Source organism: Diabrotica virgifera, chromosome 9 (assembly GCF_917563875.1).
Source record: "Diabrotica virgifera virgifera chromosome 9, PGI_DIABVI_V3a".
In the NCBI taxonomy this organism is placed as follows: domain Eukaryota; kingdom Metazoa; phylum Arthropoda; class Insecta; order Coleoptera; family Chrysomelidae; genus Diabrotica; species Diabrotica virgifera.
The window spans coordinates 202,456,936-202,476,706 of record NC_065451.1 but is presented as its reverse complement, the minus strand read 5'-3'; the positions used below and the strand labels follow the sequence as shown (position 1 = coordinate 202,476,706).

The following is a 19,771-nucleotide window of genomic DNA, read 5'->3' as shown; positions in this document are numbered from 1 at the left end:
TCAGTAGGTATGCCTGATCTATAAAAAAGGAGACAAACTCCAGTGCAAAAACTACCGTGAAATTTCTCTATTATATACATCATATAAAGTCCTCACGTATATTATAAACCAGCGGCTCCAACCACTAGCAGAAAATAATTATTGTAGAGTATCAGACGGGCTTCAGATGGGGAAGATCGACAATGTATCAAATATTTACAGTCAAGCAGGTCTTGTCTTGAGCAAATCATGGGAACATGACATTGATGTTCACAACGTGTTTGTACACTTCAAACGACTACGACTCAGTCAAAAGGAACAGACTATACTATATAGGTATTGGCTGAATTTTCAAAACCACAGAAGCTAATTAGACTCATTAAAGCCACAATGGATGAAACTCAGGCATGTGTACGAATACAAAACCACCGGATAGACTTTTTCAAAATCTCGCAGAGGCTAAAGCAGGAAGATGGGCTGGCCCCAACATTGTTTAACCTGGCACTGGAGTATGCGGTTAGGCAAATGCAAAGTGGACGAGGAAACCTACTGACCAACAGAACGGTTCAAGGTTCAACTGGCCGCTTATGCCGATGATATTAATATTATGAATAGAACATATTGAGGGGTCTAGATGCAAAACCGGACATTTCCACTTTTTGGTCAAAATAAGGTGAATACACCTTTGAAATCTGTGATTAAAGAGCTATATATTAACAATTTGATAAAGAGCAAAATTGGACAGTTCCTAGTAGTAATTTGGTGTGAAAGAATTGGTTCAGATGCAAAAGTGGACTTTTCCTTCAATTTGAGATAGGTAAATTGTTTTTTTTTTAAGTTTACTCGGAATGACATAAAGTGGAAATGTCAGGTTTTGAATCTAGACCCCTCAATATCAACAGGAGCACAGGAAGCATACGCAGAGTTAAAATCGCAAACAAAAAAGCTAGGTCTGGAAATTAACACAGAAAAAACAAAAATAAAGATACAGACGATAAAAAATATAGTACCACAAAACATTATACCTACATGAAGATGACATTGAAACGGTTGGAGAGTTTACATACCTCGGAGTAGAAATATAATGTCGACGGATCAGAAAATGTATAAATACGGAAGAGAATAATGCAGGCAAACAGAGCTTATTTTTTCCTCTCCCATATATTTCGGTCTAAAAGTGTCCACCAAAATACAAAGATGAGAATCTATAAAACCTTAATTCCACCAACAGCATGCTATGGCAGTGAAGGTTAAGTCTTGAAAGAAACATCCAAAAACAAACTCAACACATTCGAAATGAAAGTACTGAGGAGAAAATACTAGAACATGTAAGGGAAAACGGAATCTTAAGAATTCGATACAACAACGAGCTATATCAACTTTATAAGGAGACACCCCTGTCAGACTTCATTAGAATTAGTCCGTTCTTTAACGGTAAAATATTGCAAAATCTCTAAATTTTAAAGAACCGCTTGGATTGACATGAAATTTGGCATACACATAGCTAACAAGTAAAAGAAAAAAAGTGATATTGTGCCGATATGTGCTTTTGCCCTGGGGGTGGTTTTCACCCCATCTTAGGGGTGAAAAATATTCGTCCAAAGAAAGTCAGAAAATGGATAAACGGGCTAATTTTAAGTAACTTTTGTTCTATAGAGTTTTTTCACTAAGACAATACTTTTCGGGTTACTTGGCAGTGAATATGTTCATTTTTTCAACAAAATAAGCACGCTTTTAGACAGTTTTTCGCAAATAACTCAAATAGTAAGTATTTTGTCGAAAAATCATTTATAGCAAAAATATAGCCTGTAAAATTTTTTAAAAAATGGTGTATATATCACGTCTCTATACCTAGTAGAAGCATAGTTATAGCTAATGAAAAATAGGTTCATATTCGTCAAATTCCGAATGGAATACTTTACCGTGAAATAAACAAAAATGAAGCACATTTCAGGGAAAACTCATTACAACTGATTTAAAGTGTTTAAAAATAGCTTCATTTTTGTTTTATAAAAAAAATTTCTAGCATCAAAATTAAACAAGTTACGCTCAAAATAATGTTAGTCCCTGTTGGTTTTGGTAAAAAAATCAAGAAAATCACCCCCTAATTAGTATCTTAAATGAACTTAATCGTTACGACTTCAAAAGTTTCTTGACTCGTGTATATATTGTTTATATGATCTGTAAGTTTCATCGGTTCAAAGTCCTTATTATTGAAAGGGCTGTAGTTAAAAGGGGTTGAACGAGTCACTGATCACGAATGTATGCAAATTTAGAAACACCAAATCTGAATCAATTTTTGTCTAACAGAAAAACAAAAACATACATGATATTCAGAAAAGCAAATCTGACTTTTTTGTTTTTCGAGATTTTTGGTATCTCTAACAATTTTTAAATTATTTTGAAAAAAGCATATTTTTCAAAATTTAAATTTTTAAAAATTTTACTTTGAAACCAAATTTTTTCAAAAATAAGCACTTTGAATCGATGAAACTTACAGATCATATAAACACAACATAAGTAAAATAATTTGTGGAGCGGTAACGATTAATTTCATTTAAGTTGCTAATTAGGGGGTGGTCTTCCCGATTTTTTTTTTGCAAAAACAAAAGGGACCAATTTTATTTTGAGCGTAACTTGCTTAAATTTACTGCTAGAAACTTTTTGTAAAAACAAAAATAAATCTTTTTTTAAACACTTTAAAAAAGTTATAATGGGTTTTCCCCAAAAAGTGCTTAATTTTTTGAATATTTCACGTCGAAATATTCTATTTGAAATTTGGTGAATATGAATCTATATTTCATTGGCTATAACTCTGGTTCTACGAGATCCAGAGACCTAACGCGTACATCATTTTTTTTACTTTTTTATAAGCTATATTTTTGCTAAGGACGTTTTTTTCGAAAAAATACTTACTTTTTGTCTAAATGCGGAAAAACCGTCTAAAAATGTGGTTATTTTGTTGAAAAATGAACATTATTCACTCGCAAATAACTCGAAAAGTGTTGACTTGGCGAAAAAGCTCTATAGAACAAAAATTACTTAAAATTAGCCAGTTTACCCATTTCCGGACTTATTTTGGACATATATTTTTTCACCCTCAAGAGGGGGTGAAAGTCACCCCCAGGGCAAAAGCACACATCGGCACAATATCACTTTTTTTCTTTGACATGTAAGCTATACGTATGCCAAATTTCATGTTAATCCACGCGGTTCTTTAAAATTTAGAGCAAAAACCGTGAAAGAATGGACTAAATACAAAGATTGCAATGGGTCGGACATGTGATAAGAATGGGAGAGGATGGGCTACCAAAAAGAGCACTGAACCCTAGAATGCAGGGAAAGAGACCAGTTGGAAAGACTAGAAAGCGCTGGGAAGACACAGTTAGCAGCGACCCCCAAGCACTTTTAGGAGTCCGTGTATAGAGAAGAGCAGACACAGACAAACAAGGGTTGAGGCAAAAAATAAAGAAATGAACATACGAACGTGATGTCGTATCTAGTTGTTTTTGCAACAATGGGGGTATGCATACCGATGTTTTAGATAAAATATAAATGAATAATTAATGGTAGGGGGCTCCCCTAGTAGGGGAGCCCAAGAGTGGATTTTTGCAATTACTCGGGCGCGTCAGATTATGACATGGGGAGAAACCTTGTACCCTGTAAATGTACCCCTACCATATATTGGATCTTCCTACAGGGGAGTTCGTTAAAGGGGGCCCGAAAAAAAAATATATCCTTCGAAAAACTCGAAATTGTCAGATTAAGATAAGGTAAGTTAAGTACATACATGCAGAACAGTGTATATTTCAAAAATCTGACGGTTTGAGCGGGACGTAAGGAAATGGGTGAGTCACAAAGTTTCACAAGAAAAAAGCGAATATATCGAGAAATAAACGTCATATAGAAAAACTAAAAAATAGGTTTTCATAATTGATGGATTCGACCGTTACTTGATGGAAGTTCATTTTATCTAACAATAAAAAACTGAAAACGTTTGTTTTCTATACTTCCACAAAATTTATTATATCTAAGTGACTACAGCTGTTTCGGCGGAGTGCCTTTCTCAAGTAATATAGTTTACAATGTGTTTGCCTTTTTAATCTTCAACTGAAGAGGTTGAGGAGTGGGGAGCTGTTTGTCTCGAGTTGGTCATTCAGAATTATATCTGTATTTTTCAGTTTATTAATTTCCATAGATTCTAAAAAAGATAGCTTAAGGCCTTTATTTTGAATATGTAGAATTTTAAACTCTTCATTGAAAGAATGATTATGATCTAGAAGGTGAAGTGCGTATGTAGAAGTGTCTGTTTTTCTATTGTTGAATGCCCTTTTGTGTTCTGCTATCCGTTTGTCAAAAGTTCTGCCAGTTTGACCGATGTACGTTTTCGGACAGTCACCACAAGTTAGTTTGTACACACCACTCTGTAGTTGCTTTCTCTTTCGGCTTTTATTGTTCTTAATATATTTGCTTAAGTTGTTGTTAGTTCTGAAAGCTGGTGTTATTCCTTTCTTTTTTATGTATCTGGCTATTGTTGTTGTTATCTTGCCAGTATATGTGAGAGAGCAGAAGGTACTGGGTTCTTTCTGTGGTGGTGGATACACTAATTTCAGGGCTTTCTTATGGAGTTTTTGGTTTAAAATTTTGTTAACTGTTTGTTCGTTATAGCCGTTGTTTACTGCTATTTGTTTAATGATGTTTAGTTCTATTTCGAAGTTATTTTGCTGTAGTCACTTAGATATAATAAATTTTGTGGAAGTATAGAAAACAAACGTTTTCAGTTTTTTATTGTTAGATAAATAGGTTTTCAATATTTTTTAAAAATCTATCGAATGATACCAAACACAACCCTCCACGGAGAGGGATGAGGGGTAAGATCGAAAAACTGCAAAATACACGTATTCAATATTTTTGAAAAATCTATCGAATAACACCAAACACCACCCCCCACGGAGGTGGGATGGGGGGTTACTTTAAAATATTAAATAGGGGCCCCTATTTTTTATTGCAGATTTGGATTCCTTGCGTAAAAATAAGTAGATATTTTTTCGAATTATGGATAGATAGCGCTGTAATCGGAAAAAATCATTGTAGCCCAGTAAATGAACGGGAAATTCGGCGATATCGTGTAATTTTCAGGGGCAACTCCGAATTGCATGAAAATTTGGATTTAGGTTCTACTTACCCTCCACTTCAAAGTTGAAATTGTGCCGTTGGTTGCTTTTACTTGGGGGGTGATAGTCACCCCTTCTCGGGGGTGAAAAAACATACGTTCAAGATAAAACCGGAAATGGATAAATTTACTGATTTTAAGCAACTTTTGTTCTATAGAGTTTTTTACGTAAGTCAATACTTTTCGAGTTATTTGCCATTGAAAATGTTGATTTTTCGACAAAAGAACTACGTTTTCAGACTGTTTTTCGCAAATAACTCAAAAAGTAAATATTTTCTCGAAAAAAATATCCTTAGCAAAAGTGTAGCTTATAAAAAACCAAAAAAAAATGGTGTATCAGTAAAGTCTATCAATCAAATAAAAACAAAGTTGTAGCTCATGAAAAACACGTTCTTATTCGTCTAATTCCAAATATATTTCAAGGTGAAAGGAATATTTCAAGGTGAAATCACCGAAAAATTAAGCACTTTTCGGGAAAAACCCATTTAAACTTTTTTAAAGTGTTTATAAAAAGCTTTGTTTTAATTGTTAACAAAAGTTTTAGCATTAAAAATAAGCGAGTTACGCTCAAAATAAAGTTGGCCCTCTTTTTTTTGTAAAAAATCATGAAAATCTCGCCGTGTTTAGCTCCCCAAATAAAATTAATCACTACCGCTTTACAAACAATTTACTTACCTATATATTTTTTATATGATCTGTCAGTCTCACCGGTTAAAAAGTGTTTATTTTTGAAAGGGTTATAATTGAGAAAGCTTGAATGGGTCACTAATCACGAGTGTATGCAAATTTTGAACAGTCATATCTTAACCAATTTTTGTCTTACGGAGAAACAAAATAAAACTAGCATATTTATAATAGCAAAACCTACATTTTTTTACTCTTAAGATTTTTCTTATCACTAATACTTTTTAAGTTATTTTGAAAAAATGAAATTTTTCAAAACTTTTTAGATACTTTTTTTTTACTATAAAAACAAATGTTTTCAAAAATAAGCACTTCAAACCAATCAAACTTACAGATCATATAAACAATACACATACAGTTAAATTCGATGGTAAAGCGAAACGATTATTTTCATTTGGGGTGCTAAATAGAGGGAGGTTTTCACGATTTTTTTTACCAAAAAAAGGGACCAACTTTTATTTTCAGTGTAACTCGTTTATTTTTGATGCTGTAAACTTTTGTAAAAAACAAATAATGAGCCTTTTTTTTTGGATACTTTAAAAATGTTAATAAGGTTTTCCCGAAAAACGCTTCTTTCTTCGGTGATTTCGCGGTGAATTATTCGATTTGGAATAAGAACGTATATTTCATGAGCTACAACTTTGCTTTTACTCAATTTGTAGACTTAACTGGTACACCATTTTTTTTTTGTTTTTTTTATAGGCTACACTTTTGCTAAAAATATTTTTTTCGATAAAATATTTACTTTTTGAGTTATTTGGGAAAAACGGTCTGAAAACGTAGTTTTTTTGTCGAAAAATCAACATTTTAAATCGCGAATAACTCGAAAAGTATTGGCTTATAGTCCAAGTAATGAAGCTTAAAATAGGACAAAACCTCACAATTTTTACAGAATGGATCGATTTGCTTGAAAATTTGAGAATAAGTAGTTGCTAGTCCAAGGATCAAAATCTATATGATGCCGAAAGGCGCTTTTACCAAGGGGGTGATTGCCACCCCATCTCGGGGGTGGAAATTTTTTATTTTATTTTGACCGCAAAAGTTGGTAAAAACATTCATTCTCAGCAAAAAACGTTCTGTACATTTTTTTGATAAAATTAATAGTTTTCGATTTATTCGCTATCGAAAGTGTTCGTTTTATATCGAAAAAATCAATGATTTTAATCAGTTTTCTGCTAATAACTCAAAAAGTTTTTGTTTTATCAAAACAACTTTGCTTAACAAAAATGTACCTTTTGAAAAAATAAACAAAATGGTGTTTTTAAATTCTCTTTAAGACCAATAGTAATCGAGCTATACTTTATTATATGTTAGCTCTTCTTCGTCAAATGCTAAATATTGTAGTTTCAAAGTCAAAAGACGGGAAAACTATGCATTTTTAGAGAATAACTTGTTCAAACTAATCTAAAGTATTTAAAAATGTCTATCCCCAGAATTTAAAAAAATGTCTCTAGCTAAAAAATTAGGTGATTTATAAAGAAAAGAATGTCAGTCCCTATTTTTTTTGCGAAAAAGTGATTGGAAGCCACCCCATAATCACCACCCTAATTAAAATTAGTCATTGATCTTATTTGGTGTTCTTTATTTATGTATTACTAATAGGTTCTGGAAGTTTGACCGGCTTAAAATAATTAGTTTTTAAAAATTGGAGTTAAAAGCGAATAAAGAATTTTTGAAGTTTGGTAAAAAATGCTTTTCTCTTCAGAATAGAAAGATTAGTATCAGAGATACGAAAATTTTTTAAATATGAAATTGTAGTATACTTCATTCCCAAGAACTTGTTTTGCAAAAATTTTTTCTACAGAAAAAATTTAGTGAGCTATTGACAATTAAAACTTGTAATAACATGCAAAAACCACCTTTACCAACCCTTTCAAAGTCACCACTTTTTGCGACTGAGAATGTTAAAAGAATTTAATATTAATAGCCTTATAGATCTTGTACAAACCTATAAAACTATGTTTTAACAAACTTTCTAAGACAAAAAATATAAAAGTTACGGTTAAAAAATCAATATATTTTTTTGAAAAGAAAAAGGAGAAATTAAATTGGAAGCATAATAATGTAAGTTAGCGGTGTTTTCAGTCATTGGCCTTATCCATTCTTCTTTATTTATGTATCAATAATAGATTCTAAAAGTTTGACTGACTCAGAATGATTAGCTTTTAAAAAACTGGAGATAAAAGCGAATAACGAATTTTTGTAGTTTGGTAAAAAATGCCATTTTCTTCAGAATAGAAAGATTAGCATCAGAGATACGAAAACATGTTTAAATATAAAATTATAGGTTATTCAATTCCCAAGAATTTGGTATGAAAAAAATTTTTCTATGGCAAAAATTGAGTGAATTGTAAATGAGTATATATCGAAAAACATTAATTTTTTTGATACATCACTAACATTTTCGATAGCGAATAAATCGAAAACTATTAATTTCATCAAAAAAATGTATAGGATATTTTTTGTTTGAAATGAATGTTTTTATCAACTTTTGCGGTCAAAATATAATAAAAAATTTCCACCCCGAGATGGGGTGGCAACCACCCCCACGGTAAAAGCGCCTGTCGGCATCATATAGATTTTGATTCATGGACTATCCACTACTTATTCTCAAATTTTCAAGCAAATCGATCCATTCTGTAAAAATTGCGAGGTGAAAAGCTTAGGTACCTGGACTATTACGTAAAAAACTTTATAGGACAAAAGGTGCTTAAAATAAGTCAATTTGTCCATGTCCGGCCTTATTTTAAACACGCGTCTTTCACTCCCCGAGAAGGGGTAAATGTCACCCCCCAAGTGAAAGCAACCAACGGCACAAATTCAACTTTGAAGTGGAGGGTAAGTAGAACCTAAATCCAAATTTTCATGCAATTCGGAGTTGCCCCTGGAAACTACACTCCAAAATGGTCATTTATTGGGCTATTGTTGGAAATGGAAAATTAAATTAAAAAATGGAAAGTCCCTACTAAAATGGAAAACTTTACTTTACTTTTTTTAGGACCTAATCTTCACAACCTAATAGGTCCTCATAGAGCTCGAGGGACTACAAATTTAGCATAGATACTTTCCTCCACTACTATAATAAATAATTCACAAACAAAATTGTGGGTGCTACTATAGTATGCGATTTACTGTCGCGTTTCTACTATAGCTAGCGGTCTAATGAGGGATGCGGTGTATAAGCTGAATTATAATATTATAATGCCGATAAAAAATCTTTACAAAGTGAATAAAATGCATCATAATAACTATTATTTCATCTAACAATAAAACACTGAAAACGTTTGTTTTCTATACTTCCACAAAATTTATTACAACTATGTGACTACAGCTGTTTCGGCAGAGTGCCTTTCTCAAGTGAGTTAGTTTACAATGGTTTGGCTATTTAAAGTCTTTAACTGAAGAGGTTAAGGAGTGGGGAGCTGTTTGCCTCGAGTTGGTCATTCAGAATTGTATCTGTATTTTTCAATTTATTAATTTCCATAGATTCTAATAAAGATAGCTTAAGGCCTTTATTTTGAATATGCAGAATTTGAAACTGTTCATTAAAAGAATGATTATGATCTAGAAGGTGAAGTGCGTATGTAGAAGTGTCTGTTTTTCTATTGTTGAAAGCCCTTTTGTGTTCTGCTATTCGTTTGTGAAAAGTTCTGCCAGTTTGACCGATGTAAGTTTTCGGACAGTCACCACAAGTTAGTTTGTAAACACCACTCTGTAGTTGTTTTCTCTTTCGGCTCTTATTGTTCTTAATATATTTGCTTAAGTTGTTGTTAGTTCTGAAAGCTGGTGTTATTCCTTTCTTTTTTATGTATCTGGCTATTTTTGTTGTTATCTTGCCAGTATATGTGATAGAGCAGAAAGTACTGGGTTCTTTCTGTGGTGGTGGATAGACTAATTTCAGGGCAAAAACTCTATAAGAAAGAACCCAGTACTTTCTGCTCTATCACATATACTGGCAAGATAACAACAAAAATAGCCAGATACATTTAAAAGAAAGGAATGACACCAGCTTTCAGAACTAACAACAACTTAAGCAAATATATTAAGAACAATAAGAGCCGAAAGAGAAAACAACTACAGAGTGGTGTTTACAAACTAACTTGTGGTGATTGTCCGAAAACTTACATCGGTCAAACTGGCAGAACTTTTCACAAACGGATAGCAGAACACAAAAGGGCTTTCAACAATAAAAAAAACAGACACTTCTACATACGCACTTCACCTTCTAGATCATAATCATTCTTTTAATGAACAGTTTCAAATTCTGCATATTCAAAATAAAGGCCTTAAGCTATCTTTATTAGAATCTATGGAAATTAATAAATTGAAAAATACAGATACAATTCTGAATGACCAACTCGAGACAAACAGCTCCCCACTCCTCAACCTCTTCAGTTAAAGACTTTAAATAGGCAAATCATTGTAAACTAAATCACTTGAGAAAGACACTATGCCGAAACAGCTGTAGTCACATAGTTGTAATAAATTTTGTGGAAGTATAGAAAACAAACGTTGTCAGTATTTTATTGTTAGATAAAATGAACTTCCATCAAGTAACGGTCGAATCCATCAACTATTATTTCAATTTTACAAAAATTAATATCTACTTATTATTGTAAATACGTGCGAAATTTTTGACAAGAATTTTGATATTTAGCAAATCCGATATGTTCCCTTTTTAATATACAAAATCTGATCCATGCTGCAGATGCTGTGCCAACAGTATTCGAGTTTTAGGATTAATAATTTATCACACCAGCTGACGCTCCGAAAAAAGGAAAAATATTTCCATTTAAATCCACTTGAATTCAGATCGTATCTCTGCAAAACTATTTCTGGACCAATGCCCACAAAAGTTCTCTCTATAAACACGCCATATCGCACAGAAAGCTTTCAGTTTCCAGCATAAAAGCTGGACGATAAAGAGTTATTTGCCGCATAATCGTCACTGTCGATATTTCCTAGCTGGAGATCCCGATAAACCCAAACTCTCCCTAAAACTAAGGCCTCAAACGATATAAATCAGTGCTAATGTCCTCGGAAATGTATAAATGACAAATGATTTTTGTTATCTTAACTCTTTTTATGGGATAATCGATTTTTGATTGCGATTCTGCAGTAAAGAATGGTGATGATGTATAAAATATAACCCTCTTGGCGACTGTAGGTACAAAAAATTATTCAAACCGCTTTCGGAGGCAGAGGAAAAAAACGATTAAAAACTAGTGATGTAAAAAAGTAAAGGGTATTTGTCCAATACCCAAAAATACCGATTCCTCGTTAGAAATACTCGTTACTTTCGGTACAAGTAAACTAGCGAAATACCCAGATGTTGTAACCCCAATAGACCGGTCTAGTTAGACTCAAAAATAGGAGTGAGGTTACAATAATTACCATCAAGCTGAAAATTGTCAGGATTGTTCAAAATACCATCATAAATGAAATCTAAAAAGTCCTCATAAATCCGACCCGAGCTAAAAAATTTACGCGGGGTCAAAGATCACCAAATATGGTTTTTACCGGTTTTCAGCAAAACGGTAAGTTTTATCATAAAATTAGTTTCAACAAAAAATGTAGACTAGATAATTATCTATAAAAAAGATATTAATACTTTTTTCGTAAGAGCCACCGTTTTTGAGATACAACGATTCAAAGAGTTGAAAGAGTTCTAGTCGTCATAATAATATATGTATTTAGTGCACCACGTATATACATCACTGAAGCTGTAATACAAGGAAACAGGTGAACTGTTCTATCGGGGAACTTAACTTATATTACACTTAATAATATAAGATATTATAAATATCATAATGTTTCTACTATACAGCTTGCGGTCTACCGAGGGATGCAATGTTTAAGTTGTATTATATACAGTGCCAACAAACAATCTTTACAAAGTGAATGTAACGCGAAAATAATAAGAATTATTATTTCAATTTTACGGCTTATTCCCAACAAAAATAGTAAATTGATATGACAAAGTATTAACCTATAATAATTCTTCTTACTTATGCGTCTTATTCAATTTGAAAAGATGGGTTTTGTCGGAATAAACACGTTCTATCGGTACGTCGGCTAATCTAATCACCCTACCTATTCTATTCTAGAAGGGTTTGAACATAATAATGAAAGCCAACTTTCTGTCCAAAATGTTTATTGGTTAGTAATCATAAACATTTCAATATACAATAAACTGTATGCAAACTTAGTTTGTTTACTATTATGCAAATTACACCGTTATCTTCCTGGGTGGCGAAATCCTTCAGGTAGATGACACCCTCGAGGTATTAATTAGTCTTGAGTACTACTCCGGAGTGAAAATACGTGTTAAACCTATTTATTTATATATTACTTGAATGTGCTGAAGTTAAAAAAAACTAATTCAACTCCACAAGAAGTTATTTCCAACGGAATTATCTTTCTTCTCTCTATGTATGGAGCGCCTAAAAAAACTACGTGCTTAGATAAGTTTCGATATGCATGTTTCTTCAAAAATACTCGAAATAAAAAACAAGTGCTATTATCTTGTCTTCCTCCAACCTCAGCGGCTGCTCATCAACATCGTTTTCGAGTATATTACCAAGTTCAAGTGTGGCTTGGTTATCAGCTAGATCCAAAAGACTGGATGGAAATTAGTCGACAGTTCATTAGAACCAATTCAAACTTGACTCCCACCTGCGCCGGAAAAACTCCTGAACACAATTTTTTGCAACTGTAAAAAGGGATGTAGCGCTAAATGTAGTTGCAAAAAAGTTGGACTGTTTTGTTCGGTAGCATGCACTAATTGTCAAAACCGGTCGTGCTCCAATGTTGAATCACCAACAATTGAGGATTCATTTGATTCTATCGAGGAGCCAGGCGATGTGTCATTATTGGGGCAATTTACTTGCACCCAGGATGAACAAGAAGAAGAACAGGAAGAAGAAGAAGAAGAAGAACTAGAAGGTGAAGAAGAAGAAGAAGAAGAAGAAGAAGAAGAAGAAGAAGAAAAAGAAGAAGAAGAAGAACAAGGAGAAAAGGAAGCAGAAGTATTAGAAAATTATGAACGAGTTGGATAAATTTCCCTTTGTTTAATTTATACCGCTTTTTATAACTTTTAACATTTTTAACCCTTAATAGCTTAATTACAACTTTTTGAATCGTTGGAACTCAAAAACGGTGGCTCTTAGAAAAAAAAGGAATGAGACATTTTTGAAGTTATACTTCTTTACCGGCGATAGAGGGTGATTTTTTTATATGTTAAAACCTATCAGCACGGCGCATACGCATTATAACTTTGTTCTGATTGGATGTTCAAATGACATGTCAAAAATTATCCGATATGGCAGCTGTGGTTTGGAGGTAAAGGTAAAGGTAAACAAATGTATAATATATTAGTTTTATTGTTGTGAGGACAGAAACAAAAAAGTTTATAATATTGTAGTGACTTTTAAATAGTTTTTAAAAGCAACAGGTACGTAATAATTGTTAATGTATCATGGGTATAAACCTACCTATTTGATCTGCCAAAATACATAGTATGTAATACTTTTATTTATATAATTTGATTACCATCAAAATTTCTATCAATATTCACCTAATATATTGTTTTTTGACTCTATGTTTTGTTGTATTTTTTCAATTCTAAATCATTTCAATTAAAAATTAAATAATTTGATCAATTTTCAAAATATCAAAATATCACAAGTTTAATCCGTTTAGTTAGTCGATCTTCGTAAATAATGACACATAGTGTCCGTGGCTAAGCGGAGAAGGCGAATGAATTCCAATACCAACCGCTCTTATCAGCGCTGGTTCGAGTCCCAATAGAAACTTTCTTTTTTGTTTTTTTTAATACATTTTATGATTGTAAGTATATTTATTATATAATTGTATTTTCAGAAAATACGTATTTAGTTAAAAAAATTTTCGACAATTAATGTTCAGACATCATTTGTGGCTTGTTTAATGTGTTTGTGTGTGTTTTATTCTTTTATTATTTTAATTTTTGGCACTGTTCTAATAAAAATGTTTGAGAAGTAGTAAGTATAAATTAGTTTAATATTTAAACAAAATATAAATAAAAAGTATATTAATTTCATTTAAATCATATAATAGAAGTATAACTTCTTACGTGCGTACAAAGTACACACACATTCTTTTTTATAGATAATTATCTAATCTACATTTTTTGTTAAAACTAATTTTATGATAAAACTCACCGTTTCGCTGAAAATCGCTAAAAACTATATTTGGTGACCTTTGACCCCGCGTAAATTTTTTAGCTCGGGTCGGATTTGTGAGGACTTTTTAGATTTCATTTATGATGGTATTTTGAACAATCCTGTCAATTTTCAGCTTGATGGTAATTTTCAGCTTGATGGTAATTAGGCGACTACCAATGCGGCTTTCGAAGTGGAAGGTCAACAATAGATCAAATATTTACCATCCGACAAATATTAGAAAAAAACTGGGAATTCAACCGAGATGTACACCAAATCTTCGTAGATTTCCAGCAAGCATATGACTCGATTAAAAGAAGCAGACTATGGCTAGCAATGCTAGAAATGGGAATACCAAGAAAATTAGTGCAGCTCACTCAAATGTGCGTGGCAGACTCATATGCACAGGTAAAGATAGGAAACAGAACATCGACGCCATTTAGTATAACATCAGGGCTTAGACAAGGAGACCCTTTATCACCATTGCTATTCAATTTGGCTTTAGAATACGCAATAAGTAAAATATCGTCTGAACTAACAGGGGGATTCGCAAATCGAGGATCAAAACTATTGTTGGCCTTTGCCGATGATCTAGATGCAGTCTCTCATTCTACAAGAGACGTAAGAGAGGTGTTTTCACAGCTCGAGGAGGAAACAGGTAACCTGGGCCTTCGAATAAATGAAGAGAAGACGAAATATCTGCTGGTGACCAAAAATCCAAGACCAAGAGTTAGGCAGAACGTAACTATTAATGACCACAACTTTGAAGTAGTAAAAGAGTTTAAATATCTGGGAGCAGTAATCACAGAGGACAATCACATAGAAAAAGAGGTCTCAACAAGAATAGCTGCGGGAAATAGAGCATTATACTCCCTATCATCATTATTAAGATCTAAGCTGCTGAAGAGACAATCTAAATTAAGACTGTACATGTCAATTATTCGCCCAGTTGTTACATATGGGAGTGAAACATGGACTCTACATCAGCGAGAAATAAATAAATTGCTGATATTTGAAAGGAAAGTCCTCAGAATGATATTTGGTCCTCAAAGAGATGAATTGACAGGAGAGTGGAGAAGGCGCCGCAATGCTGAATTGGTGACTCTATATGGTACTGAAAACATCGTCAGACATATAAAAGCTAATCGGATAAGATGGGCAGGTCATGTAGTAAGATCAGAGGAAGACAGAGTGCTAAAGACAGTGTTCTTCGAGAGACCAGACGGTAGAAGATCAGTGGGCCGTCCCAGAAAAAGATGGAAGGATGATGTTGAAACCGATCTATCTAGGATTGGGGTACAACAATGGCAAATCGAAGCGCAAGATCGCAGACGATGGAGGGCCATAGTGGATGCGGCGAAGACTCACCCCGAGTTGTAAAGCCAGTCAAGAAGAAGAAGAAGAAGAAGATGGTAATTTTTGTAACCTCGGATGTGTAAGTTGACCGGAGTACAAACCAAACAAATACTTTGTCGATTGGCATGTCGGTATCGGTACTCGGTACTTTAGCTTCGAAAGATAAATCGATGTGATGACGGGATGAAATGTAATGTATGGGGTGAAATGTATCTAAAAGAAGCTCCTTTTTTTTACCACAGCTTGAAGAAGTAGCGAAGAGACAGCTAGCGTTTCCGAGCAGCATTCACACTGCACGTCTTCTTCTTTTGGTGCCTATTCGTTTCGAATATTGGCGATCATTCTGGCTATAATTATTTTATTAACTGATGCTTTAAATAGATTAGTTGTTGTTGTGGAGAACCATTTCCTCAGGTTCTTTAACCATGATATTCTTCTTCTCCCAATTCCTCGCTTTCCGAATACTTTGCATTGAAGGATTATGTGCACTGCATGTAGAAGGATTCATCATCATCCAGCCCTTTGTGTCCACTGCTGGACATAGGCCTCCCTCATTTTTGTCCATTGTGCTCTATTTTGAGCACTTTGCATCCAATTTCTAGACATTTTCTTGAGATCGTCAGTCCAACGAGTAGGTGGTCTTCCTCTACTTCTTTTGTCTAATCTCGGCCTCCACTCAAGTAATTTCTTCGTCCATCTCCCATCACTGATTCGGGCGACGTGTCCGGCCCAGTCCATTTCAGGGTGGCAATTCGGGAAATTACATCGGTAACTCCTGTTCTTCGTCTTAAGTCTTCATTTCTAACTCGGTCACGAAGCGATATACTCAGTATTGACCTTTCCATTTTCCTCTGGGCTATTTGCAGCATTTTAGAAGTTGTAACTGTCAATGTCAAAGTTTCGGCACCATAAGTCATCACAGCAATACACATTAAATGTTTTACGTTTTAAAGAAATTGGTATATCGCTTTTAAAGATGTCTTTGAGTTTTCCATAGGCTGCCCATGCTAGGTTTATTCTTCTTCGTAGTTCGCATGTTTGGTTGCCTCTTGTGATCTTTATTTCGTGTCCAAGGTATATGTATTTTTCCACTAGCTCTACTTCGTTGTCTCCAATATTGATATTTCCGCTAGGTACTAGGTTTACCATGAATTTTGTTTTGGAGATGTTTATTTTAAGACCTACACTGGCACACACTAACTGAAGTTAGTGTGTGCCAGAGAATAAAACTATGTCGTCTGCGAATTTCAAATTTGTTAATCTTCTACCGTAAATATTCAGGCCTCGCTCTTCCCAGTTAAGTTTTTTACAAGCATATTCTAGTACTGCGGTAAACAGTTTAGGCGATAAGGTATCGCCCTGTCGGACTCCTCTGCCGATTGGGATATGGTCCGTGTTTTTATGTAGTTTCACCGACATAGTTGCGTTCTTGTATGTATTGTAAATTAACCTTGTGTATCGGTAGCCAATGCGGCATGCTTGTAGTGCTTCCAGAATTTTATCAAATTCTACCGTGTCAAAGGCTTTATGGAAATCTACAAAAGCCAACACGAGTGGTCTATTGTATTCGATAGTCTTTTCTATTACCGTTTTATTAATGCCCTGTAGGTGATCATTTGTTCCAAATCCGGTACGAAATCCCGCTTGCTCCATTGGCTGGTTGAAATCAAGTTTTTTCTCAAGACGATTCGTTAATATTCTTGTAAGGAGTTTGTATAAGTGACTAAGAAGGCTTATAGGTCTGTAATTTTCTAATTCATAAGGATCTCCTTTTTTGTACAATAGAATTACTTCAGCATTGTGCCATTTGTCGGGTATATTACTATCTAAAAGGCACATGTTAAAAAGGTTTTTTATTTTCTTAAGAAGACACGTGCCTCCGATTTTGATTGCATCAGTAACTACACAATCCTCGCCTAGAGATTTGTTATTCTTAACTTTTCTTAGGGCTAGTTTTATTTCGTCTATTGTGATTTCCGGTAGCAGTTCTGATCCTTGGTTGACAGGACCCCTTTTCCTTGTTAATATTTCTATTTATTTTGTGTTGGCTTGTGTACAGCAATTTATAAAAGCCTTCAACTATTTTAAGGGTTTCCTCTCTGTTGGTTGTAAGATGACCATTTCTATCTCTATAGAGGATTAAAGTAAGTCAATTGATAAATTGTGCAGAAATCTGGAATAGAGAAAAAATCTTTACTTACCTCTTTGGACAATTTTTCTACACAAAGTTGGTCTAAGCTTCTTTTCCGGATCATCTGGATCTAGCAGATGTTCAGGAGTATTTCTATCAGTGCAGTTGATCATGCCGATTGTATATGGGTTGAAGGGATCACCGCATCTAGGGTCGTATTCTGAGTTGCAGTCATAACACTGTAGAATGCTACCGTATTCTGCATCTAATTTGTTATATAGTAAGTTGGTTTGAATTGGATATGGATACTCCTCTTGGGCTTTACCTGAAAATTTTGAATGTTTGTGAATGAACTAGTTTAATGAAAATATAAGTAGCTAAGAATATTCTAAATATTATACCAGATTTTGCTCCAACTGCGGACAAAACAGAGACCGATATTGAAAATTTCTCCGAAGATATTGACGATATTTTAAAATCCATTAAAACGCAGGATGTTACAATAATTATAATGGGAGATTTTAACGCTAGTAGAAATTAAAGAAGAGTTTTATGATGAACTAGAGTCCCCATATCAGTCATGCCCAAAAAATGATATAAAAATAATCTATGGAGACCTAAACGCCAAAGTTGGAAGAGAACAGCAATTCCAACCCACAATAGGCAGGCACAGTCTCCATGAGCAATCAAATGACAATGGCAATAGGTTAATAAATCTAGCAAGATCACTTAACATGGTGATTGCCAGCACATACTTCGCTCACAAAGATATACACAAAGGTACCTGGAAATCCCCAGATGGACTGACAGTAAATATGATAGATCATGTTATTGTAGACTCGAGACACCAATCGAATATAATAAACGTCCGCACCAGAAGAGGGGCAAAAGCAGCTTCTGATCACTACCTGGTCGAACGTAGGGTAAGGGCTAGAATTTCAAACATCAAAAAGGAAAGAGGCTCTAAACATGAACGATACAAGGTAGAATGACTCAAAGAAACAAATAAAAATAAAGAATATAAAGAAAAGATGAGCATCAAACTAGAAAACAGACTAAAACATGAAAACCCAAATAAGGAGTGGGAAGAGTGCAGAGAAATCATAAAAGAGACAGCTAAAGAAGTATTAGGCATAGAAGGTAAAGAAAGAAGAACAAGAACAAATGACTGGTTTGACGAAGATTGTCAGATTATAACAGACAGAAAAAACAGAGCATATTTACTGATGCAACAGGGGCACAGAACCCGACAAGCAGAGGAAGAATATAAACAACTACGCAAAGAAAAAAAAAAAACTCACCGAAAAAAAGAGAGAATATATGAACAAAGAACTTCAAGAAATGCAAGAACTAAGTAAATCAACAGAGACAAGAAAATTTTATCAGATAATGAACAAAAGCAGAAAAGACTTCAAACCGATAACAACGATGTGTAGAGATAAGAAAGGTAATATAATGACAGAACAGCAAGAGATACTAAGAAGATGGACAGAACATTTTACGGAAAAGCTTGAAGGAGATGGGAGTGAGATGAACCCTGATATACTATTAGACCAAACAGACAACAGAGAAAAGAGTCCACCAACAATAGCCGAGATTAGAACAGCAGTAGACAAATTAAAGAACAATAAATCACCGGGATCGGATCAAGTAGCATTGGAATTACTGAAGGAAGGAGGAGACGTACTACAGAAAACAATACATGAATTGATAACAAAGATATGGTCAAATAAACAGCTACCAGCGGAGTGGAATAGCGATATTATTGTACCATTACATAAAAAAGGAAATCAGTTAGAATGTGGAAACTACCGCGGAATCACGCTGCTGAATGCAGCATACAAAATAATGTCCAACGTCATTTATGAAAGACTTAGACCACACGCTGAAAAAATAGTTGGCAAATACCAAAGTGGCATCTGTAGACAGAAGTCAACAATAGACCAGATATTTGTTCTGCGACAGATCCTCGAAAAAACAAGTGAATATAACATCGACACACATCATCTCTTCATAGACTTCGAAAGCGCATATGACAATATAAACCGAGAATTCCTAATAAAAGCAATGAAAGAATTTAATATACCAACACAACTAATAGAACTGATAAAAGAATCTCTAAAAGTAGAAAGTAAAATCCGGATACAAAACGAACTAACGGAAACAATAGATGTGAAAAAGGGACTACGCCAGGGGGACGCTCTATCATGCATCTTGTTCAACATCGTACTCGTGAAAATAATGAGG

General features: G+C 34.0%; 1 protein-coding gene across 1 annotated transcript in view; it reads right to left on the bottom strand.

Annotated features, from left to right (window-relative positions):
• LOC114336851 (uncharacterized) overlaps positions 1–19,771 on the bottom strand; it is a 36,552-nt gene that overhangs the window by 6,595 nt on the left and 10,186 nt on the right. The window contains exon 2 of the mRNA XM_028287239.2: positions 17,595–17,849. Coding sequence (XP_028143040.1) covers positions 17,595–17,849 — 255 coding nt within the window. The remainder of the gene's footprint in view (positions 1–17,594; positions 17,850–19,771) is intronic.